The sequence below is a fragment of the Nannospalax galili genome, unplaced genomic scaffold (genome assembly GCF_000622305.1).
Source record: "Nannospalax galili isolate Female #2095 unplaced genomic scaffold, S.galili_v1.0 scaffold207, whole genome shotgun sequence".
NCBI classification, from domain to species: domain Eukaryota; kingdom Metazoa; phylum Chordata; class Mammalia; order Rodentia; family Spalacidae; genus Nannospalax; species Nannospalax galili.
The window spans coordinates 7,795,453-7,820,856 of record NW_008358517.1 but is presented as its reverse complement, the minus strand read 5'-3'; the positions used below and the strand labels follow the sequence as shown (position 1 = coordinate 7,820,856).

At 39.5% G+C, this 25,404-nt stretch overlaps 1 protein-coding gene across 1 annotated transcript in view; it reads right to left on the bottom strand.

Moving 5' to 3' along the window:
* Nucleotides 1-3,097: 3,097 nt before the first annotated feature.
* Nucleotides 3,098-25,404, bottom strand: part of Dnah5 (dynein axonemal heavy chain 5) — a 410,943-nt gene continuing 388,636 nt past the window's right edge. Inside the window, exons 75-79 of the mRNA XM_029557990.1 lie at nt 24,372-24,587; nt 22,971-23,183; nt 18,058-18,210; nt 17,425-17,656; nt 3,098-4,774 (exon numbers count right to left, since the gene is read on the bottom strand). Coding sequence (XP_029413850.1) covers nt 4,623-4,774; nt 17,425-17,656; nt 18,058-18,210; nt 22,971-23,183; nt 24,372-24,587 — 966 coding nt within the window. The 3' untranslated portion in view covers nt 3,098-4,622. The remainder of the gene's footprint in view (nt 4,775-17,424; nt 17,657-18,057; nt 18,211-22,970; nt 23,184-24,371; nt 24,588-25,404) is intronic.

The following is a 25,404-nucleotide window of genomic DNA, read 5'->3' as shown; positions in this document are numbered from 1 at the left end:
AGGAGCTATAGACAAGGATGAATACACAGCAGATGTTCCACCTCTCAGGATCACTTCAGTGTGGTTATATTCTGTACACTTCACTTAAAATAAATGGTGAGTGATGTGGATGTAACTCAGTGGTGGAGCACTTGCCTAGCATGCCTAAGACCCTGGATCCAATCCAGAAACACAAAATAGTAATAATAAAATCAACAAGGGCATGTCGGCATGTCCTACGTCCTCATGTGTGATGTAGCTGGAACACTGCTGGCCCCTGTTATTCTCTTCCATGGCATTCAGTCATTTCCTTCACAGCCATTAATTTATGATCTTGATATCATTTTCTATAGTCCTACTTATGTCATGCTATTCCCTCTGAAATTATAATCACATATCATTGCATGCCTAAATGACTGCCTGTTTTTTACATCTATGCCTCTTGCGTAAGTTCTGTGAATTAGGCGCTGGGATAATGGTTTTGTTTTGTTTCGTTTTGTTTTCACTGTTGTATCACCAGATCAGCAGAGGGCCTGACAGACAGGATCTGTGAAATAAATGCAGGTTTAATAAATCAGTAGTAGAACATAAAAAGGACTTCTCCATCACTTTGCAGTAGTGCAGGCCCCTTCCAATCATTTTTCACACATCCCAGGTTGTCAGCAGATTCAGCCAACTGGTCCTCCATTGCACACCTGATTCAGAATGCTGAGCACCAGTCCTTCAGTAGAAGGAGATGGGGTGGGAGCAAAGAGTGCAAGCTGAAAAAGCCTCGCAGCATACCAACTATGCATCTAAGAAAGGGTTGGTACCTAGAATTTACAAAGAACTTTAAAAAACTAAACACCAAGAAAACAAATAACCCAATTAAAAATTGGGGCACGTAACTTTGAGAGTTCTCAAAAGAAAAAAATACAAATAGCTGAAAAATATTTTTTTCTAAATATTCAACGATTCAATGTCCTTAGGCATATGGGAAATCCAAATTAAAATTATTTTGAGATTTTTGTCTTACCCCAGTCAGAATGGCTAAGATCAACAAAACAAATGTGCTGGTGATATGGGGGAAGAGGAATACTTATTCACTAATGGTTGGAGTGCAAACTGGTGCAGCCACTTTGGAAATCAGTGTGGAGAATTCTCAAAAGGCTAGAAATAGATCTACAATATGATCCAGCTATCCCACTCGGCATATTCCACAAGGAGTCTGTATCCTACTACAAGGATACTCGCTCGTTCCTGTGCATTGCTGCTCTAGCTCAATCCCAATATTTGAGAAATGAAAACAGCCTAGATGTTCATCAACTGGTGAATGAATAATGAAAATGTAGTTCACATACAATATTATTCAGCTATAAAAAAGAATGAAGTGATAAAATTTGCAGGTGAGTGAGCTGGAAACAACCATTCTGAGTGAGGTAACCCAGACCCAGAAAGACAAACATTACATGTTCTTTTTCATATGTAGATGCTGGCTTTGCATCTTTAGATAGGCATATTTAATTTGGAGTACCCAGAAAAGGCAGGAAACCAGTAAGGGGCTATAAGGAGGGGAATGATTTCAAGGGAAAAGGTTTGGAATGAAGGTGGTATGTATAGGGGAAAAAGGACTAATGGAGCAGGAAGGGTTAAATGGGTTGAAGATGGGATGTCAGGGTAGAGGAGGGAGTATTGGGAGGGATAGCTAACACTAAAGACCTTTGAAATGCCATATGGAGACCTACTATGACAGATATATATTTGAATTGCTGTTCAATGGGCTCACTTAGATCCTCCAAATATTATAGGCTATTGCCATTGCTCTTGGTTAAGTTTCAGAATTTGATGCTAAGACCCTGTTCATAGAAAGCTTCATCCCTACTAGCTAGTTTTCATATTACTAGAAGGTTCTAATTATACTACCAGGGTAGAATAGTATTCAGCAATCTCACCCAACTGTGAACAATGCAAGCTACAATTAACAACTGGCCTAGAAGGCATGCCCACCAGTGAGAGTGCCACAAATGCCACAGTAATATCCAGTCACTTCTGACTACATTTAAAGCCTAGTACAGTTAACTGAGCCAAAACCTTGTGGCTGTCTAGGTCATAGGCAAGAACCTAATACTATTATTCTGTTAAAGGAACATAGTATTAAATTTCCCCCTAAGGTCTTATCTTCACACCCACAGTTTAGTATAGTTTAGTGCATCTCTCAACTCTCATTTTTGTTTTTTGTTGTTGCCATTGTTTTGTGTTTTTTTTGTTGTTGTTGTTTTTGCAGTAGATGGCAAATAATACAGGGATCTGCACTGGGTCAAGATGCAGAGAATAAGAGGCTGTGAAGTCCTCAGCATTAAGTGGGACATCTATATCCCTTGAGCCTCCCCTCAAGGCTCAGGAATTACAGAAAATGGGGTGGCATGCGGGAGCAGACCAGAGGAAGTAGACCTGTGCAGCTGGACATGACCATGCTACTACTGCACATGAAACCATCATGGATGTGTCAGCACACATGAGACCTGCACAAGATCAAACCAGCCAAAACCTCAGCATGCAGGGAGCAGGCACTCATAACATCCCATCCATATTTGAAGAATTATTGGTAATTAATGATTGCTGGGAAAAGGAGAGTGAGTGTTCCACACTGATGTAGTTCCTGAGAGGTTATCCACGCTCCAGGAGATGTCTTACACCTATGCAAATACAGGCAGCACTAAGTGGACTCCATGGCTTTAAAAAAAGCCAAAAGAATACAGGAAGTTTGGGGAGAAAATGGTGGGGGGGATAGGGTAGAAACTGGAGTGGAGGGAATGGGGGCCAGATTTGATCAAAACACATATGTGCCTCTATGAAATTCTCAAACAACAAAAAAGAGATATAAAAAATAAAGGGTCCTCAAGGCTCATTCAGCTTGAGATGCTATATTAAATTCATTCTTTACATTTCTAATGTTTTCCCATGGTGTCCTGTTCCACTTTGGGACTCAGACTTGCACATGCCTTCTAACACATGTGTGTCATAGAATTACATAAATTACAAATTTTCAAATGTGTTAGAATACAGGTTTGAAAGCATTTTGTTTCCTGAATAATTGATAACAAGTATTCCCTGTCAGAAAAACAAATTCCAATTTGAGTATTTATAACAATCTTTTATTAATTTCTATCACATTCCAATTATTATTACTTCTTTAAAATGAGCAGTTAATCATAGTTCTCAAAAATCAACTGATATATTAATCAATTCCAAAAGAAGCTGTTCAAATGGAGACAGTATCATGAAACATCAGTAGGAATCACACAAAGTAGTCAAGCATAATTAGCATAAAATAATGATGCTGGTCACAAACCTGGGCCTAGTGAGGGACAGACACCCTCCCCTGATGGTCCCTCCCTTCCAACACCTACTATACACACATAGAAAACCCATTATTACAGAAGAAAATGCAGTTAATCAGACTTAGAACTAAAACCCAATTCTAATTTAATACTGATCAAGTTTCCTAGTCACTTTATAATAGATGAAGCAGTAGGTAATTTATAATCAGAACTTAAAAGTAAATGAAGGTTCCTAAGAGAACACTGCTCCTAATTAATAAAAGTCCCTTTGAAGCTCCTATACGCCATCTAAGGCTTTTATCAGTCTCTGTTTCTCTTCTAACTACTCTGTTTTCATGTCTGCTGCTATCTTTATTATGCTACAACACCTGCTTTTATTTTTTCACATTATTATCTAATTTTTACCCATGTTCAAACTCAGTTTGCAGCTATAATCACAGAGAGATCAATATTTTGTAAATCTTTTTTGCTTCATAGTATCTGTTTACCATTTTCTTATAATGCAATCTTCAATACCTATTTCATAGTTGTCCAGTGCCTCCAAATTCGTTTAGCATAGCTCTGCTATTGAATGTTGAGGCAAGGTCAATTTATTTCTACTATCAAACACAGCTTTATAAACACTGTGCTTTCAGCAGGTATTTTCACCTTGTATAGAGGAGACAAAAATGAAAGCATGTGAGCTCTTATGATCCTTTCTCTGTTTAAATTATTTGATAATAAGACAGTCAAATACATTGTTCTAACAGATTGTGAAAGTGTCAGTCTCACACTGTACTGTGATAGATTATCTTTATTAGACAGTGGTCAGTATCCTGTCACTAATTACGAGTGGTGTTGAACATTAATCTATATGTTTATTCTTAGGTTACTGAGTTGTCCATTTGCAATCTTAATCCAGCTTCTATTTCTGTTCATTTTTTAAAAATATCTCTATTAAGCTGCCTGGAGCTTTGAAACTTAGTTTCTTGAGATGACCTAAATGCAAAAGGCATTCTCTAATGCAAGATAGGCACAAGTGTCATTCATTACCTTAGAGAGTCTGTCTGTTACCAAATAGGAAAGTGACTCCTTCAAGAAAATACCATTGTTTTAGTCTTCAGAGTGAAATAAGAACATATACTATCTTTAGAGATTTGAAGGCACAATTCGTTAGGAAGTTGTTAATTACTCTTTTGAGTCGTTAACTAGTTTTTCTAGCAAATGCAGAGTCGATCACTAATGATGCAGCAGGTTAAATGTATCCAAACACCCAAGGAATGTTCCCACAATCAGATTTATGCATGTCCACTCACAAAGAAACAAAGGTTAAAACATTGTTCATTACTTGACATCACAGAGAAGGGCAACCCCACGGAGCACCCAGTGTTCAGGGGCCTGCACTGTCCTGAGGTCCACAGCAGCAATGTAGTTCAAGTCTGTTCGAACTGGCTTCTTGTAGATGGGGCAGCAGTAAAACCGAGGATCTCTGACAGCTACAAAAATAAAATAAAATAAATAAAGATCACAAGAGAAAGGAACTTGATGAATTTCTAGTTGAAGCAGCTCAGGGCCAAAAGAGCCAAGCTTGTGCATTCCCAAGACAGGTGGGGCTGTTGAATGAGGAAGTTCCTGCTGAGCTCATAGGGTCACTGCATGTGGCACAGACATCATCCCACCAGCTATGACAAGACACCTAGGCAGCCTGAGGCTGGCCTTGTTGACCCCTTGCCCCATGACCTTGAAAGTAACTTCTGTTCACATACTTCCTGTTCACCTCAATATATGAGTTCAACATTCCTCTCCACTCATTCCCCTTGACCTCTCTGAAAATCTGGTGAATGCACTTCCTTTTCCTTTACTCCCTTGCCTTTAGCACAAGGACCTACTACATTTATTCAGATTGTGTGATATTTTTTCATCATCATCATCAATCATCATCAATTATTATAAATATCAGTTTCAACCCTCTGTGCCATAGTCTGCATCACATTTTTAATCATAGGATATAGAGTACCCCCAGCCAAACCAGGTGCTGTGAATTTGCTTTGTGAGGAGAGACTAAAAATGGCTGGAAACTAGAGAAATGGCAGTTAGCTCCCTGAGATTCAATTCTCCCTTTTCAGAGTTCAGGACTAGATATAATTTCCAAAACCACATACGCAGTCAAAGGCTATATATTCATCCTTCAAAAATCCTCCCTAATTCATCCATGCCAAACCACAGACTCTCTTTCTCTCTAGCCTTGGAAACCCATGCTAAGAGAGCCAGGTCTGTGGAACACTGAACTTATACAATTTATGCAGGCCCTCTTTAAGAAAAAGAGTGAAAATTTACAGACATTAATTAGGCCTCTTGAGTTCAAGCTCCATTAGCTTCTCTTGGAAGTCACACTGCCTATAGCAGTCAACCTGCACACCTAACTTCCATCTCTGGAAGTAGTATTTTCTTCTAGATTCTCTGAGATTGTAAAAATCTTTGAGGACAAAAGTTTTACCTGCACGTCCTTGCACTACTCTGGAACACCAATGGAATACTGTATAACATTCTCATGTAACTAATGAATGACATGAAATCACATTTCACTAAAAGGGCAACTTCAGTGAATCAGTGTAATGAAGCTGGGCACTGAGGTTCAATAATTTAATCTTTTTTCTAACACTTTACAAAATCAGGGCACTAACAAAAGTTAAAGTCTCCTAGAGAAAAGCATACTTTTGCCACATCCCTAGAGAAAACATAATTTCTTACTTTGTTATAAATATGTATCCTCATATTTATAGACAAGTGTACCTTTTACCCTTCATCAAAGGAGCCTCTTTTTGCAACAGATGGAATATATATAATCAGAATTCCAGAACTGGTCAAATACAGATAATGAGTGTCTGTGAGACACTTAACCCTAAGTGACACATCTTCAATGTAACCTCTACACTTAGGATGAGTGTATTCTCTTAACTCTCACCAGAGAAGTTTCCTCATGTAGCAGACGGTGATTAACACCGAGATTCACAATTAGCCAATGTGCAGGGAACAAGAGTCTGCAAAGTACTTAGCCCTGAATAAGGCAGTTATTTCAAACCTCTGCCTCCCAAGGCTCAGGGATCATTGCATAAGTGGAGGCAGAAAGACTGTAAGAGCCAGAACGGGTGGATGACCACAAGGAATCAGTCTTCCAGACAGCTGGTCAGTTTCATATGAACTCACAGCAATGGTGACAGCATGCACAAGTACTATGCAAGCTCAAAACAGACAAAATCCCAGGATAGACACAGGGAAATGGATAAGAAATTCCAACCCAGCCTAAGGAACTTTTGGCAATTGATGGCTGCTGGGAGGGGAAAGACAGTGTCTTACAGAGCTGGGATTCTTGGTGGGCCTAGTGAATGGATACACACTGAAGGACATTGGGAACACAAATCATACTCTATAGACCATATTATATATGTATAAGAGGGTCCATTAAATTGGGTGGGGGAACAGTGTGCTGGGGGTGGGGAAGAGGAGCAGATCTAAATGCCATCAAACTATATTGTATGAACAAAATCACAAAAATTCAATTAAAAAATATATATGTCAGCTATTGTTAAAATATTTTAAACATGCATATGTGGGCTAAAGTAATTCTGTTGTATTACATGAAAACTATTGTCCCCAAAAATGTTATACAAAAAAAAAATTAAGAGTCCGTATTTAACTCAATAGAAACTTCAACCTATTATCTATATGTTTTTATTTTTTAGATTTGTTTGCTTGGTTGATTGAGGGTGTTAGGTTTTTTTGTTTTTGTTTTTGTTTTTTTGAGATAGGGTCTCCCTATAGCCACAGCTGGCCTGGAATTCACTTTAGACCAGGCTGGCTTCAATCTCATACAGATCTACCTGCCTTTCAAAGAAATTTTAATATATTATTTTTATTATATCATAAAGAAGTCTCAATACAAAATAAATATTCTAAAGTAGTAACACATAACCAGAGATGATTCTATGATTGCTAATATCTTCAGACAAATTTTGTTATCACAACTGCCAAGCATCTAGAGGGTTAAAGTTAGGGATGTTACAAACATCCTATAATACTTAAAATAATACCCTATAACAGAAAGTTATTCAGACCAAAAATATCAATAATTTAAGGCTAAGAGATCTTGTGCTAGAACAACAAAGTCACAGGTATCTTATAGTATTTAAAAGCTCTATGTTAACTTAGTCTCAAGAAAGTAGTAATTACAAATAGTCAAAAACAGTAAAACACCCAATTCTTAAGTTTAGGTGTTATTTCTTCAGTTACTATAAGGATATTAATAACAGCACTAATTAGGTATACCTGTATATGCAGCTAAAACTCTCTCTCTCTCTCTCTCTCTCTCTCTCTCTCTCGTGTGTGTGTGTGTGTGTGTGTGTGTGTGTGTGTGTGTGTGTAAGAAAAGTTCTGATCAAGTAAATGATGATGGATTATGGAATGATAACTACATTAACTTGTATATTTAAATTTCTTTAATTCTAGTATCTGTAAATATGTAAGAAAGAGACAAATAATTGTTCTCACTGCAAATTTGATTAACAACAATGTTATATACCTCGAAGTAAGCCACTGGCATCTTACCTCTGAGCCTAACGATAATTATAAATAATTATACCTTGTAAGGTATTTTTCTACTTGGATTTTAATTCCTAAACAGTCCATACTTATAAAATACTAGCATTCTTTTTAATAATCAGATAAAAACAATTCTCTGAAATGTTTATCCAATTTTATTTATTTTTAGTAGCTTCTGAACTGAAGGCTCTCATGCCAAGTCACAGCATGCAGCAAACTTCTGCAACAAGATTAGATGCCACCAAAAATATAATTTCATGGTGAAAATGCTGACAGATGCTAAACAACCACACAAACAGATGATATGCAACCAATCTCCTGCTTAGCAAGTAACTTCTAAGACAAAAATAAGTATGCAGGGTAGGGAGAACAAATTAGCTACATATGTTTAAAGCCTCAGGGTTCCAGCAAAGTGGGGCGGGGGTGGGGGGAATGATAAGCTCTACACTTCAGGATCCTAAAGGTTTAATAAAGCAACTTGGAGGAATTCTTTCTAGCCACCTAGCTTCCCTGTCTGTCCCATGCATCCATACACAGTGCATATGTTCCTTCCAATATCCACAGTAGCCAAGTCCATAGAGTCTCTGGACCGTCTTCCTGATGCTTATAACATTTAAGTTACTAGGCATTTCGGTCTATCAGTGTCATTTCTTTTCTTCTTAAAATCAGGTGTTTTTAAATGGCAATACAAATATTAATAAAATTAGTTTACTATGTGCCTTCTGTGTGCTAACATTGTCAGTATGTCTCTCTCAACAACACTGCAATGGGAACTGTTATTTGTAGGAATGACTTTTGCAAATTGGACAGAAGCTGAACTAATGACGTTGTTGTTGTTGTTTTTACTAGAAACATTGCTGGGTTTTTTGGGGTTGTTTGTTTGTTTGTTTGTTTGTTTTTAATTAACCTTGCAACCCAAAGCTACTGCAAACAAGTTCATTGAGGCATGTGTTCTTGTGACTTGGTGTTACACAGGACTATTTCCCGACAGACAGACCACAGACAGATGCCATCTTCCCATGCTTGGCTGCACCCATTTGCCTAGGATCATCACAGCTAAGATCCAGGGCTGTTATGCTCCACAAGCTAGGAGAGGGGAGGGGCCAAGGGCAGAAGTAGAGGAAGCCATGGGAAAGAGCTCTCGACATTTTGTGCGGCTGCCAGGAAGTTGCTATCCATGCTTGGATGAAGACTCTCCAATGCAGCTTTAGGAGGGGACACCCACATTCCTGTAAGTAAACCCTCACTCAATGCTCTGTAAGTAATCCTGATAACTTCACTGGTTTCCCAGACTGCAGTTTGGCGAACTCAAGTTACCATCTGTTGTAGGGACCAAGGGAGGAGAAGACCAGACGTTGTTTGCACCTCCCAGAAGGAATTTGAGCTACACCTGGCTACCTAACCTTGATCCTTCAGAACCTAAATTTGCTGTCCACCCGAGATAATGAATGAATGTGGGAGTGCATCAGTATTAGCAAACCATAAGTCTGAAAGGCAGTGAATTCATATCAATAGTTCATTAAAAACAATGTTGAGAAGAACACTTGATATTGTGAGTATGAGATGTTTTAGTCCTAGGGATGAAAGGGCCAAATTGTCTGATAAGGGTGAATTCAAGCTTATAGTTCCCCAAACCCATGCCAGAGAAATGATTTTGAATAAAATTATGGGTGAGGCCTGGCTCAGCAGCACACTTTCAGGAGACGTCCGGAGGAGTGGGCACCCTCTAAGGACCAGACCTAATAACTAAAGTTAAGAGTCAGGCTGTTTATTCAGGTATAACCGTAATGTTGGTGTGGTAATGCCTCAATTATTAAGTCAAATCCTTCTGTCACTTTAAAAATTAGAAGACTGAAAAATAAGGTGGTGAATTACTTGCACAAGACTGCAAAGTGTTAGTGGCAAGCTGAGACTCAAACCTGGCCAAAGGACTCGCAGCCCATTAGATTTTTGATCTTCTGCAATACTTAGGATGTGCTCTACATGGATGCTTCCTGGTCTTTGCAGGGAGCTGTGAGAAGGAAGCAGAAGCAATCTGACACCTGAGTTTAACTTGTAGCATACTTGAGACACCTCTAAAACTGCTTGACTATTTATTGCTAGGGTCACATAACCAGAACAACTCAGAGATCCCAATACCTGGCTTATGGTGTGTGAGACAAAAGAGTAAGGACCTTGAGCTTGTGATATGAGGAAGAAAGTAAGGAGTGACAGCTCTGTCCACCAAGGGCACAGGCTATTCCCCTCAACTCACATGCTCAGTCACCAGGTGCCTGAGAAAAATATACTCATGACTTCAGCATGCAAGGGAGCAGTCCTCATTTCGAGGTTAGCCTTTTTCAAGCTTCATCCCAGGCTCTAGGGGAACTCCCCCAATGCAAAGTCTTAAGAAGAACACAGGAATTCTCAGGTAGTTACATGTATCCCACAACAGTTTTGCCATTTGGTAACCAGGAATCACTGGTAAATTACCTAACAACTGTATAGTTTAATTTCCCCATTTGCAAAATGGAGACAATACATTTTACAAATTTGTTTTGAAGTTTAAAATATTTTATCTATGGGGCTGGAGAGATGGCTCATCGATTAAGGGCACTGGCTGCTCTTTCAGAGGACCTAGGTTCAATTCTCAGCATCCACATGGCAGCTAACAATCATCCATAATTCTAGTTCTAGAGGAATTCTACCTCCTCTTCTGATCTCGGCAGGTATTAAATGACATGGATGCACTTACACACATGCAGGCAGTACAATCATACACAAAATAAACAGATGAGCCATCTCTCCAGGTCTGTTTTTAAGTTTACACACATGAATATAGGTAAATGTCCAGTATAATACAGCAACATCTGGGATGTCATATAAGCCTAAGATATGTCATTTGCTAATTTTCTTCTCTTTCCTCAGCACACACACACACTCACATGCACACACGCACACGTGCACACACACGTGCACACAAAGATGCTTCCAACACCTACCTTTAAGTAAAACAAACTTCCCAGACTAATGCTCCCCATGACCTTAACAGAGTTCCAGATTTGTAAACTAAAAGTGAATTGACCATTGTGGATCTCAGGAGTCTGGGTATGGCCTCCCAGCATCTTATATGGCTCTCCCTACCTCAGTCCCACACCTGCACAGTCTTAGATAAGAATAGGTCAGAGGGCATTATAAAAAACACATTCGTCTGACATAAAATAATCCCATCAGCTCCAGATGCCTGGAAACCTCTCTCATACCCTACTGAGTGACCAGAAGTGTATACACGTCTTGCCCCAAATGCCCCAGTCAATGTTTTCCCTTTAGCTGTCTCCAGCTATAATTCTGTGACTTGCTTAGAAGCAGCACTCTCCCCATATAATAAATCTACAAAGAGGTGAATCTGTCTCTTCTAAGCTTCCTTTAAGAACAGAGAATTTATGTATAATGAGTCTTCCCATTTTGGTGAATTTAGTTTAAAATTGAGCAGTTTTCTCTACTGTCCTGATAAGAAACATGAACGTTTAAAATTAAGGATATATCATTCAATTTATTTAGAGTTAAAAGCACTATCAAAATGTCTCCTTTTTGAAAATAAACCACTCATATTCTTACATGTCAAAAATGGCTCTATTCTAAAGTGACAGACGACCCTTTCATATTAACATAACAGCTATTACCTTTAAGAATTCTAATTTTAAAATGCTACACATGGAATTTTCCTTTGGTCATTAATGATGCCGTGCCTCTGTATCTCAATTAGAGCCCTATTTAATAATCAAAATTAAATGAAATTAAATGGGTAGCCTGAAAATAGTAAGGAGTATTAGTTTTCTATTACCAAATAAAAATCTCTTCAACCTGATTACAATGAATCAACATTTTCTGAATACAACAGGGCATTTACACACAGGAACTCACAACATTTGTGACAGCAAACACAAGACCTGTGCAAGCCAAAGCTTGACAAAACCCCAGCATGGAGGAGGGAGGTGGTTACCAAGCTGAAGAATTATTGGCAGTTGGAAGCAGGACAGTCAGTTTTCTGCATGGGTGTGACCAAGCTCCAGGGGATACATCCACACCCAAGAGCATTTGAGCAGCACAAATTGAACTTGATGGGTTATAAACAAAAGGCAGGATAGGAAGTTGGGTGAGTAGGGAGGTGGAGTGGATCAGAAAGGAGATGGTAGAGGGGTGTGAATATGTTCAAATATGCTGTATGGAATTCTCAAATAATTGATAAAAATAATCTTATTTTAAAAAATCTCTTCAACCACAAAGCCATTCACTGAACAAGTTTCTATCAACTTCAGTTGAAACAAAGAAAGAACAAAAAACTAAACTTTTACTATGCTTTTATTATTTTTAAATAGTTTGAAACCGCTCCCTTTCTCCTTTGCTTGTTTTATTTCCTCATTTACCTGCTGCTAATGAGTCTCAGCAGTGACTAATGCCCAGCAAGAATGGGTACAGCTGCGCCATAAAAATACATTCTTGTCAATGGGCAGCAATGGCAATACTCTGCACTACAGCCATTTGCCCCAATTTAAGTTTAGAAATTAAAAGTTTCAGTAATAGCTGAACCTCTGTTAAAAATGTTAATAAAGGTTTTGTTGCATGGTAAGCAAAAAAAAAATGTTCTTAAATAACAAAGAATTTCCTGTATTATGAAATTATTAGTGCGTTATGTTCATGCTGAGATGCTCAATGTCAAATTGCCATGGACTTTTAGAGTTTAGTCGTGAGGAAAAGAAAGCAACACCCAGCTCAATGTGAGAAAGGGGTTTCTTTTGTTTTCTGAGGAAAACATTTTCACAACATGTTGACTAGATACAATGGCATGATTTCAAAACTACTGTTTTCAGCTAAGAGAACATTTCACTGATATTTCTATGATAGAATTCCTGCCCCAAGACTGCACACCAGCCTATGAACCGTCAGTCATGAAGCCTCAACTCTGAAACCTCTAAACTCATGTAGCCACATTTACCCTTTCTGATTCAGCCAAAAAATACTGACCCATGAGCCAAGCACTGTGCCGCGGGTCTTCACCTCCCTCACCTAGGCCTCAGCACTCCCCTTACAGGAGCCTCTTTTTCATCCACTCAGCGCTAGCACTCTCCCAAGGCAATCCTCGGCCCCTTGGACAGAATCTCTCTAAGCTGAAATCTCTAGAAAAATTGTTATACAAATGGCACAATATCTGGCATAGAATCCACCTATAAAATGCTCTCAATAAATGCAAGTTCTCCCTTCCAATCCCTCCTCCATCTTCTGTTTGAATAACCTCTTTCACATGGAAGTTTGTAGTAGTGCATCTAACAGACTGCTGATATAAAAATGTTTTAGAATGAAGCTTTTCTAAATCTTCTATCTAAACTCTGAGAAGAAACCACTATAACAAAAGGAGCCCAATTTTGGAGTCAAACAACTCTAAGCTGACATCTCAACTCTTCTACTTATGAAGCAGTTACCTCCCTTGAGAATTAGCACTTTCTTGCTAATGTAAGGATAAAGTGTGGGTAAAAATAATGACCTTTCAAAGTAATTATAAAGGAAAAAAATGGACTGTCTCTATAAAGGTCTGGGAGAATGCTTGGCACATAGCACACATACAATGGAAAGTTAGGTTTTCTTCTTTAAATTAATTTTCTCATTGGCCTTATAGTTATTATGAGTCTAACAAACAACCATCCTGAATATTTCAGATTCTCCTATATGCCATGTTTTTCAAAGCCAAGTGCAGACTCTGTCTCTCTTAGAAAGGCATTCCCCTCCCTGTCCCAGTGTCTCTAGTCAGACAAATTAATTTGCACTGATGCCTCCAAAATCACTCCAAACTCCCTAACTAATTGGGTATTAAGCCAGAGTCTAAGGGTGAACAGTGAAGAAATGGGCTTTTGGGACATAAAAATGCATGATGCTCTTCAAGGTCTACAGGTAGTGCTCTCCCTTCCCATCTAGGCCTCTGCAAGAGGATGTGATATGGTCCTGCTGGCCTTGATTTTGGTTCAAGAATGAGCAAAACCATGGCAAATTATATTTCTTATATCTACCGAAGTCTTTTGAAATCAGAAATGTATCATTGACAAATTGCATTCTTCAAGAATGGTGAGGCATATTGAAATGCAGAGGGATGATGGTACAGAAAGAACCAGGCTTCATCTCATTCCTGGCAGAACTATTTAGGCCGACCTGACTGAGAGACCACAGCTGGATGCCTGTCTTGGAACATGTATGTCAGGCACACATTCTGTGATAGGCACAGCTATTCCCAGTCTGTGATATGATCTCTCTGCCTGTCTGGACTTATCCCTTTTGTGGGAGGGTCTCTGCCACACATTCACAATGCATTTGCCATTGATATAGGTGGAAAGCCAAAAACCTTGAAGCCACTCCCAATTCTCTTCCTCCCTCATTCACAGGATACAGGTCTTCTTTGTGTCCTAGCTCCACATATTTCCACCTCACTGTGGACTAAGCACAACCCCACAACTCGCTCTGCTGTCTCAACCCTTCATCACCTGCAAAGTTGCTCTGTTACATCTTCCTGAGCTCCCTCCCTCTCCGAACCTTCAATTCCCCATCTTATTTATCTCCTGGGAGAAATTATCTTCGTTGAGGAAAATATGGTCGTGACACACAACAAATTCAGAATCCGGCAGTCAACCACACCCTCCCATCTGGACATTCCCCCTTGTCATTCTGGACCCATGCCAGTCACCTACAGCACACAGAAGACTTTGTTCATCATGTCCTTGCATTGTGAGCTCTCACACATACCTGCTGGCTTCTACTTCACTCTGCCCTTCATCACCCCCCCAGCTGCATGCACCCACCATCTTTTTGCTCCTCACACAGGACACATCCACTGCCACCCCATGCCTCTGCACACTGCCCTGCACTGCTGGATGTTAGCAGGCCCTGTACTGTCACTGAGATTCAATGCAATGTTCTCTTCTCACAGAACCCTTAAATTGTCTCACACTCACATATCAGTTTGTCCTTTCTTAAGATAAACAAGAACTATCTGGAATCGGTGTGCTCACTTACAGTCACTTCACAGTACTTATCATACACAGTTCCATCAATACAAATTAACAAATGCTGAAGTGTCTCTCCCTTGAGAGATACCAGTTAGCTTTCTGCAAACCTCAGAGCATACCTCTGTCATCAGCCAATCAGCATACAACCTTATATGTTGTTTCTGTCTATTAATATCATTTTAATGTACACTGATGATTCATTAACATTAAACTCAAGACCACTAGTGCTGTGGCTTGTATCTGAAGGAAGTCTGCGCAACATACATATTTTCTCTGTAAGGCATATTATAGCCTTTCTGGGGGGTGGGGGGCACGTCTTAAACAGAAAAATTAAAAATACATGCAAAAACATGACAGTAAATAAACCATGAAAAGGGCACTTCCTTATCGTCTAATGCCGGAAACCAAGGCAGAGTGTCTCTTTGCTCAGCCTCACCTGGAAACCAAGGCATTTATAGGCAGCTCAAACTTTTTGCTTCTCTGCACATGGCTAGGAACGACACCAAGAACTGACATCAGTATTACAAATAAACTTTAGCATACAGATGAATTTACAAATACTCAATCTGCAAGTACAAGATCTGGCTACATTTGCTTCACATATGGCTATCTTCCCAGAGCTCTGAGACCGAGTATCACAAGAATGGAGATTCTGTCTGGTCTTTGTTCACTGTTGCACCTCTGAGTGGTGTTTAGTAGATGGAAACAATCAGAACAACAGTCAGTGAATGACGAAGTGAGCTAATGTTATTCCCTTCTGCCAAGAAAAACCTGCCTCCAGCTCCCAGTCATACTCACTCCTGTCCACATCTCAAGTTAATCTCACCTCACCTGCTGGGCACAGTTATGCTTCCCTTCTAGTTCCCTCATCACTTTGACCATGTCCCTATCATAATGTTTTTATAATTATATTAGTCATTTATTTTCTCATTGGTCTTGCTCACTGGACGGTGAGTCCTTATGGACAGTGTCTGGTGCATAACTGTCTGCATCTTAGCACTTAAGGCTGTAGCAAATGTATATTAAGCTATCATCAAATGTTTGCTTAAAACATTAAGTATTTATCCCAGGTCTAGTGTCATAGACCTATAATTCTAGCTACTTGGGGGGCCTAAAACAAGAGGATTCCAAGCTCAAGTCTGGCCTGGGCAACTCAGAAAGACACACACTGTTGTTGCAAAATGAAGTAAAAAGAGAACTAAGGATATAGCTCAGTTATAGAGTACTTAGCATGGACCAAAGTTTAATCCCCAGTACAGAAAGTGAGAGAGATGGTGGCAAGAAGATCAGGAATGCAAAGCAAGCCTCAGCTACACAGTGAGTTTGAGGCCAGCCTGGGCTACAGGAGACTGCCTCAAAACACGAAAGAAACAAAGAAAGAAAAAGAGAGAGAGAGAGAGAGAGAGAAAGAGAGAGAGGAAGGGAGGGAGGGAGGAAAGAGAGAGAGGGAAGGAGGGAGGAAAGAAAGAAAGAAAGAGAAAGAAAGAAAGAGAAAGAAAAAAAGAAAGAAAGAAAGAAAGAAAGAAAGAAAGAAAGAGGGAGGGAAGGAAGGAAGGAAGGAAGGGAGGAAGGAAGGAAGAGAAACTTACAGTTTACCATTCTTTTTCCCTGACCCATATTCAATTGTGTTACTGACTAAGGATACCATTAACCTTTGAGGAGATATTATTTTTTTCTTTACTTACGTAACAGAAAAGTCATTTGCGCTTGTATCATTAAATCACTTCTTCCTGGGCACCCACTGTCATGGCTCTCCCTAGAGTTTGTGACTTGTGCTCCCAAAATGAATGCAGCTCCTCAAGCACTGAAAGACCGTGGTTGGCTGAGGGAAGGGTTAAGTGAACTCACCAAAAGCCTCTGGAAATGTCAAACCAATAATGGGAAATAGCTAGGCTCCTTTTTTAGATTTTGAAACAGAGCTTTAAAAATTCTGCCAAAGTAAGGAGAGCGTGAGCTTCATAGGAATGAAATGGTAACCCACCATTTCAACTTCAGCTGCAGGATTAAACCAAATACTCCCAAATTCAGTCTGGACATTACAAGCAGGCTCAAACCCCCAAAATGGTAGAGCCTGTGCTTCCTGGTGAGGCCTGCACACCCCAACCTAGAAAGCCTTGTCACCTTGCCTCACCTCCCTGTTCATGGCTGTTCTTCAATGCCCAAGCCAGGCCCAACAGCTGCTGATACCCAGTCCCTGGCCTCTTGGCCCTACAGTTATCTTATGTCTTTTCTCTCTATTTCTTCCTGAACTCACCAGTGAAAATATATCTATGAAAAGCTTCATGGGTACCCTTGTATGCTATAAGCTTTACTAGACAGGCAAGAACTAACTATTGCCTCCCCAGAAGCACTCAAGAAAGGGCCTCAAGGTCTGCAAGTATTCATTAGTCATGGACATGAATACAGACCTAGTTGATAAAATAGTAAAATCCCTATTACATATAGAAAATTAATAAATTCCTGTGTTTATAATGTCAGATAATACTAACGCTCACTGAATGTACAAGACAGCTTACCATTGTTTTCTGCATAAATCCTTATGACAGGCATCAACTCGAAGAGCACTTTGGGTTTTGATTCAACAAGTTTCATGTTCCTTTTATCCCAGCCAGCACCTTCAAGATACAAGCCATAGACATAGACCCCTTCTGTGGGAGGGGCAGAAACATCATCCTTCATCCATTTGGTGACTTCATTACAAAGAACCATATTGTCCAGAGCCCAGCCTTTGTTGGCCCGAGTTATTTCCTATTCAAGCCAGCAAAAAAATAAAAGGAACAATTAGAAGTTTAAGCAAAACAATTATGTAAGTTTAGCTCCAAATTACCCTAATTCAAAGGAACTGGAGCAGTGTTTAAAGAATTTAAAATATTCTCTCATAAAAAATACCCATGTCCTAATTTAGCATCTTGTACTTTACAAAAAGAACTATGAACTAAACCAAGATAGAAATAACAAATAAATACTTGAAATTCAAGCTAGCAACGTGGGAATAAGTGCCTATATTTATATCCACAACAATGTAACTGCTAGCACCAAACAGAGATAGTCATTCTCCATCTTATTATATTCTCTGAGCTATAATAAAAGAAGAAAATGTTGTAGGGGAAAACTGCAGTAACACAAGGAGCCCAAGTCAGAGTTATTACCTGTCGCATTGCAGTTAAAAATCCTTGGGGGTTGAAAAAGCCCGTCATCCAAAAGCAATATGGTCGGCCATTGAAAACCCAGGAGGTGAACTGGCTGTTTCTTTCTAGAAGCTCAGTAAACCAGAAACCCAGGGTACTTGAAACCCAGGATGCCTGAAATGCATACATTAAAACAATTCATTAATGTAGGTTTGATTCTGCTGTGTAAACTGGCAATGCTCACTGGGGATGGGGCAGGTAATATAACAACTTCATATTTTCAATGAAACTGTGTCTTAAGTCATGAATCTCCCTTGGGCTCTGACATGTAAAATTTTCAAACAGTTCTTTATCTTTAACATTGATGATTGGAAGAAAGGATAATCATCATGCAAATTCACAGAGCTGATATGTCTGACCTCAACAGAACCACCTTCCACAGGCCAGTATGCTCACCACTAGCGCTGCTAGTGGTGAATCGGAACAAATTACAGAATAAAACTTAACATCATGTTTGGGTTACAATTTTAATAGACACTATATAAAACAGAATTTCTATTTACATAAATATGCTTATGGCTTCATCAAGATAAATCAACAATTTAAAATGTATTCTGTGCACAATACATCATAGAAGTCTTTCTCTACTTATTTTAATAAGGAAACCAATGTTTCTTCTCTCAAGCGTGTGTCCCATTAAGGAATGGGAAACCCGGTTCCTTTTACCATCCACAAATTATTTGCAGTTGGTGCCTCTACCTTTCTCCCTGAATACACTTGTGTAATCTCCTTTATGACAATGGGCATCATTAATTCTAACAGCAACTGTCCTGCTAGATATCTTCAAAACATAGGTTACAACATTTCACTGTAATTGCAATATTTCAGTATGAATAAATGTAGTAATCAACTTGGGCCTATATATGACTTGAATTTCACATAGCTTTATAATTAATTTGTTTATATTTCAAGACCCACTGCTATTCTACAGACTGATAGTAAGTCAATGGTGAAAACCGGATAAAATGATCATAATTTAAGAATTGGGTAACTAGGTAAGAATTAGGCAATTTAAGAATTAGGGAAGAATTATCTAACCCACTTTATATATGTGTTGGGTAAAAAAATGTGCTAAAATTACATTTGGTCTGGGGGTGGGGGGGACCCTAAATGAGAGGCTACCTCCTGCAAAGACTCTTCTGTTCCAGAGCCTCCCAGGCCTGACAGAGATAGTTTTGGGAGATAGTTGTGGAGAATGGATTTGCAAAGGCCAGTGACCTGGGAGGCTCTCCCTCCATTGGCAATGAGAATGGGACATTCAAAGGGGAGATACTCTGGCCTGTACAGTAGGTCTGTAGAAGATTAAAAAAAAAAAAAAAAAAAAAAAGAAGCAAAGGGCTTTGGTCAAAGGTGATTCTGAGTTTCTGTAAACTAGAGAGATGGACAGTGACTTCTCCATGAAATAAAGACAAGAAGTCTTAGTTAGCAAGTATTATCCAAGGACCCATGACTTTGAAATCTGGTGAAGTTCTGGGTGCAATGTATGAGGCTTAGCACTAAGCAAGTCTTGGGTGTGTACATGTGTGTATGTGTGTGGTGTGAGTGTGAAGGTAGGTACACCTGTGCCCATGCACACATGTGAACAGACAACAGCAGGACATCAGAGTTCTTCTTGTATTGGTCTTCAGTCTCTACCTTCTTGCCTTTGAACAAGATCTCTGATCAACCTGGAAACTAGCAAGCTTCCAGGATCTGCCTGTCTACATTCTCCAGTGTTGGGGTTGTAGGCATGCTTATCTATGCTTACGTTTTTACACGGGTGATAGGGACCTGAATTCAGGTCCTTGCGCTTGTGTGCAAGCACTCTTACTCACTGATCCATCTCCTCAGCCCTAAACAAGTCTTTCCTAAAACACTCAGTTCTAATCCTATCAAGATACTGTCCTACTTAGCTAAAGAGAGCCAAGTCTCCAGACACCCCTTTCCCCAAATATTATTGCTATATACTGTTTTCCTGTATCCTCAATCTGAGAAAATCCCCAACTCTCCTACCTTCCCAGTTACAAGCATCTCAAACTGTAACCTACTTCCTTCCTCATACTCCACAGCCATCAGAACCAAGGATGAGTTAGATGTCCTCGTCCTTTCTGCCTGTTACTAGCTATTGTTTCACATCATTTTCTTCCTTGAAGTCTTATGCCACCTGGATACACCATCTTACCCTTTCTTGTTTTTGTCACCCAATGATTGCTCCTTGGTACCCATGCTGGTTAACACTTCCACTCAAAACCCCAAATATTCAACAGCCTTTGATGGCCTCATAGAACTTGAAAGTAAGACCCTACTGCTGAAGACAGAACATACTTTGGACATAGGATTTGGAGCAATGGAGCTGGAACTGACTTGGAAGCCACGCCCCCTGAAGGCAGCTATCATAGCTCTGGAGAGCACTACGAAGATGCCAAAGGAAAACATCAATCAATGGCCCAACATCAGCTTCAAGACCAAATAACCACATCAACAGCCTGCACAACATACAACATTGGTGCAATAGTGGCACTTTTGTCTTGAGGGACAATCAACAGCTACCTAATTGGAATAAAAGCCCACTCAGTGAGAGGAAACTCAAGTGTGGTACTGTAAACATAACCAAAAACACATGGCTAGAGAGGTCATAGAGAAAATCCCAAGACCATCACATCCCTAGACTAATGTAATTTCTTACTATGTGTAAAATATGTATCCTCATATTTATAGACAAATATCCCAGTCACGACTTATCAAAGAAGCTTCTTTTACATCAGACGGAAACTACTACCAAGTACCACAACTGGTCACACAGACATTGTCTATAAATTTCCCAAGCCTAAATGATACATTTACAATGCAACCTCTACACCTAAGGCTCATAGAACATAGAACACGGATAAAGAGGCCACTAATGAATCTCTCAATTCTCTAATGAAGCTCCCTCATGCAACAGAGAGCCAAGAACACAAAAGGTCACAAATGGCCAAAGCGTAGACATTAAGAGTCTGCAGAATGCTGGTCCTTGGACAGGACTCCTATATTCATCCACCCAGGGCTCAGGGAGAATTAGAGAAGAGGAGGTGGAGACACTGCAAGAGCCAGAGAGGAGGTGTAGGACCATATGGAAACAGAGTCCTACGATCTCCTGGGAACCTGCTCAGATGAATCTAAAGCAATGGTGTCAGCATACAAAAGTCCCATGCTTTCAAGTAGACAAAAACCCAGCATAGAACTGGAGAAATAGACAACAGACCCCAATTTTAACAGAAGAAATATTGGCAACTGATTACTGCTGGGTGAGGAAGAGCTGATCTCCATAAAGTAAGGGACTCTAGATAAGCTAACTAGACCTCAGTAGATGAACTTGCACTAAGGAATGTCTGGGAACACTAACTTGACACAATAGGCCTTAACACAAATGACAGAATGTATGAATTCCAACGGGGAACTATGGGAGGGTGTCAGTGGGGATGGGGGTATAAAGATGATTAAGATTGAGATGTTCTGTGAAATACACAAAAATTCAATAAAAACAAATTTTAAAAAACTGTCCTGCTGGGACAACTATGCTTCCCTTGCTCCTGAAGCTCCTTCCACGGAGCTGCATTTACATAACTCATCTGATACATTTACCATCTCGTTCACAAAAGGAAAGTGAAGAAAACTGATTTGGGTGAAGGGTGCTTCAGAGATAAGTCATCGAACTTCATGTTCATGCTTTCTGTGATTTTTGAGCTCCCAAGCATTTTGGCTGGTCCACGGCTCCAACACTATGAGTGGAAGAGTCCTGGAGCACTTCCTGACCAGAAGTCTAGACCTAGTGCTTCTTGCCCATCTTTCTTCCTCTGCCATGGTAATCTCAGAGTTCGATTGCTATCAGATGGCAGGGCTTCCACCAGACTGTTCCCAGTGTAAATTTGTCAAGTCAAGGACCTAATCAGCTCTTGAAGAACATACAGAAGTGGGTAACTAATATAACAGCAGCTCCTAAAATACATGTGTCAGTGGGTCATCCATGGAGCAACAGTGTTTAGGGACATCACAGCAGGTGCAAGAAAGATGAGGATTCCTGTGAGAAGCCCATCGCTCTTCTTTCTTTTGGGACTGAGAGGTCTGAAGGAAACACACGTTGCTCTTGTTCTGTCGCTACATGGTTTGTCTTCACAGGAAAGTCTTTTGAGGAGAAGTTGCTGCTAGTAAGCAGTGCTGGTGGTAGATAGACATGTCTAATTCCAGGTTCTGTTTTAGGAAACTCCCTACTCCTTGTTGATTTCCTATTTGAATCCAGGTGAATGAAAAACTAAATATTTAGTCTTCAAAACAATCCAACATACACCATCCCCAAGATCCCAATTCCATATTCTGTTCTCTAACCACAACCTTCATTTCTAATCTACTTATTTGAGGACAGTTTTTATCTAAATATGGTACCTGCCTCTTGTTCCATCACTCTCTCCCCATCCCACATATTCTCCCATCTCCTCTCCTCTTTGATCTCCATCATTATATGCCTCCCCCCCCATTATAAACACCTTCCACAATCTTTCTCTTCATCTATTATAGCTTGAACTGTGTTAAAAAAAAAAAAGACAAATATATCAAGGTATAACGCACAATATCTAGGGATGTGACCTTATTTGGAAATACGGCCTTTACATACACATAGGCCCCAAGCCAATGTGACCAGTGTCATTAAAACAAAACAAAACAAAAAAAAGGAATTAGGAACTCTGTACTTGAAGACACACACTGAGAGAAGACAATGTGAACATACCATACAGAGGAAGAACCCTTCTAAGAGGATGAGTCACTAACCAAAATGACCAATTTAATTAAATGATTCTTAGATGTTTTCCACTGTTCACAATGATGAGCAATCTGACAAAGAGCAGGACTATACATACTTTTATCCACCGAGCAGGAATTCTAGCATCAAACATGCAATCCAGTGCATCCCGCAGATTTTCACTCATGATGATAGTGCCATCAATAGCAAGTTTCAGCTCCGTCAGGGTGCTGCGGACGAGGCTAAGCACCCTCTGCATCCTGTCAATCTCCTGCCTGAGGAAAATATTCATGGGCTGGAAGAGCCCCATCTTCTGCAGCCTCTCTTTTACCTGCCATGGACACATTCAGAGCACAGATTAAGAATTAGATAGCTACTTTGATTTTATAGAATCAGTATTCTGAGGCTTCTGAATAAGCCCTAATTTTTATAACTCCATAAATAATAAGCTTTTAGTTTTTCAAAGGCAGAAATAAAAAAGAGGATATAAGAAAACAAATACCTCTATGTTCAGCCTGAACGCCTAGAGCATGTAGGGAAGATTAGAGACTCACTAATTCAAAGAAAAAGTAAAATACGTAGCCAGAAGAAGAGATGAAATTCACTTACTAGGAAATGACCATTTCCTGCTAATGTGATTTATTTCAAATACACGTGTGAGTACACGGGCAGACATGCATACACACAACCATTCCACTGACTATCTCAAATAATTAGACATGTATTCTAAAAATATTCTGATAAATATAGTCATCTATTCATTCCCATTCTCTGAGCATTTATTGAGAATCTTCTGTACAGCAGATATTGTGATAGGCTGAACTACTTTGTCCTAAGTTGATTCCAGCAAATTCAGCAAAATAAAAGTCTCTTCTAAACCTAGTTATCATGTTTTGTTACATAATTATTTTATTTTTAGATATGTTAATTGCCTCATAAATATTTCAATGTCTAGTAGATGTCAATGACCTCCCTTCCAACCCTATAATGAAGAGAGCTTATAAAGGCTGATAAAATTATTGATTTTCTCCAAGCATGTGATCAGATATTCTGCCAGGGAAATTATTCCCTTGACAAGCAGTCCTTGGGCTTAGTATTAGTAGCCAAAACAATCTGCTTATTCAAAAAAAATAGGATGTTAAAAGCACAAAATGCTGTTGAAAGGAAAAGATAGCATGCACTCACGTGCGCGCACGCAAGCACACACACACACATGCACACAGGCACATGTGATAAACCAGGTGCTTCACTTTTGGATACATCTGAATGATGCCAATATTAACTACCTCAGGGAAAGGCTGTATAAAACAACGCTAACCCAGCAGCACAAACATCATTTTATAATAACAACATTCTTGCCAGGTTTCTTTACTGTCTTTCTTTTTTGGTTTATTAGGAAGCTTACTTCTGAATATTTTTTCACTTCTGAAAGATCATTTTTGCCCTATTTCCCTTTTCCTCACCCTCCCACAACCAGGTACATTCAGAACCATGTTTTGTCAGCATCTCATGGACTCACTTCAAATGGGCTGTAGTCCTCAGGCAGCTTCTCCCACATACCCTCAGCCAGACGGGCCACCACAGCCTCCCGTGTCTCGTCCCCTCCACCAGAGCTGTCCTTGGGTTGGATGCCCAGGATGGTGTCCAGGACACCCTTGGCCAGTTTGCTCTGGTAGGTGATGTCAGCATTGGGGTGCAGCCCAAACACCTCAGGGCTGTCATAGGCAGGCAAGTTCTGAGCAACAAACACCTCACATAAGCATGGACTTCAACATACTACCAAATAGTTAACAGAATTTTAGAAAACAAAAATGCTTCTACTAAGATAAACATGTACATGGGTCTTATTTGTGACAGACCACAAATCTCTATAACTTCTCCAAACACCCAAAATAGAAAGTTGTCTAGAAAACTTTAACATTGAGAAACACAAAGTAGACTCAGAAACACTTAGGTCTACACCCAATCAAAATTTACCTAGAGACACTATCATATTATACAATATATAAGATTTTAAAAGCAAGGTATTTTTTTTTTTTACTGGTAGTCTAATTTGAATCATTTAAATGAGTGTTGTGTAAATAATGGTTAGTAAGATCATGGAAACAGCAGAAAATGAGAGTTCTAGCAAGCACAGCTCAAATAAGACTGCATGTGGACATTGAACTGTCCAGGGGTGAGGGATGAAGATGAGGAAATGAGAAATATTGAAAGAGCAGCAGAGAGAAACAAAACAGTGGAGGTTAAGCCAGAAGCAGACCAAGCAGGCAGCAGACTTCCTGAAACAACAGAAAAAGAAAATTTACGTACAATCTGGCATGCATTTCCATATATAATCTTATCCTTAATTTTGTTATTTTATTCATACTTTCTACCCCTTATTTTTCCTTGTTTTATCCCTTTTTATGAAATATCTTCCTATGAGCCACCTCAGTTTCAATATAATGAAGTGTATCTTGAGGAATAATAGGTACAGGCATCCTTAAATTTATATCTTTTCTTATTCAGTGTTAATGATTTAAAGATGCATACGGTACAGTAAGACAAATGTT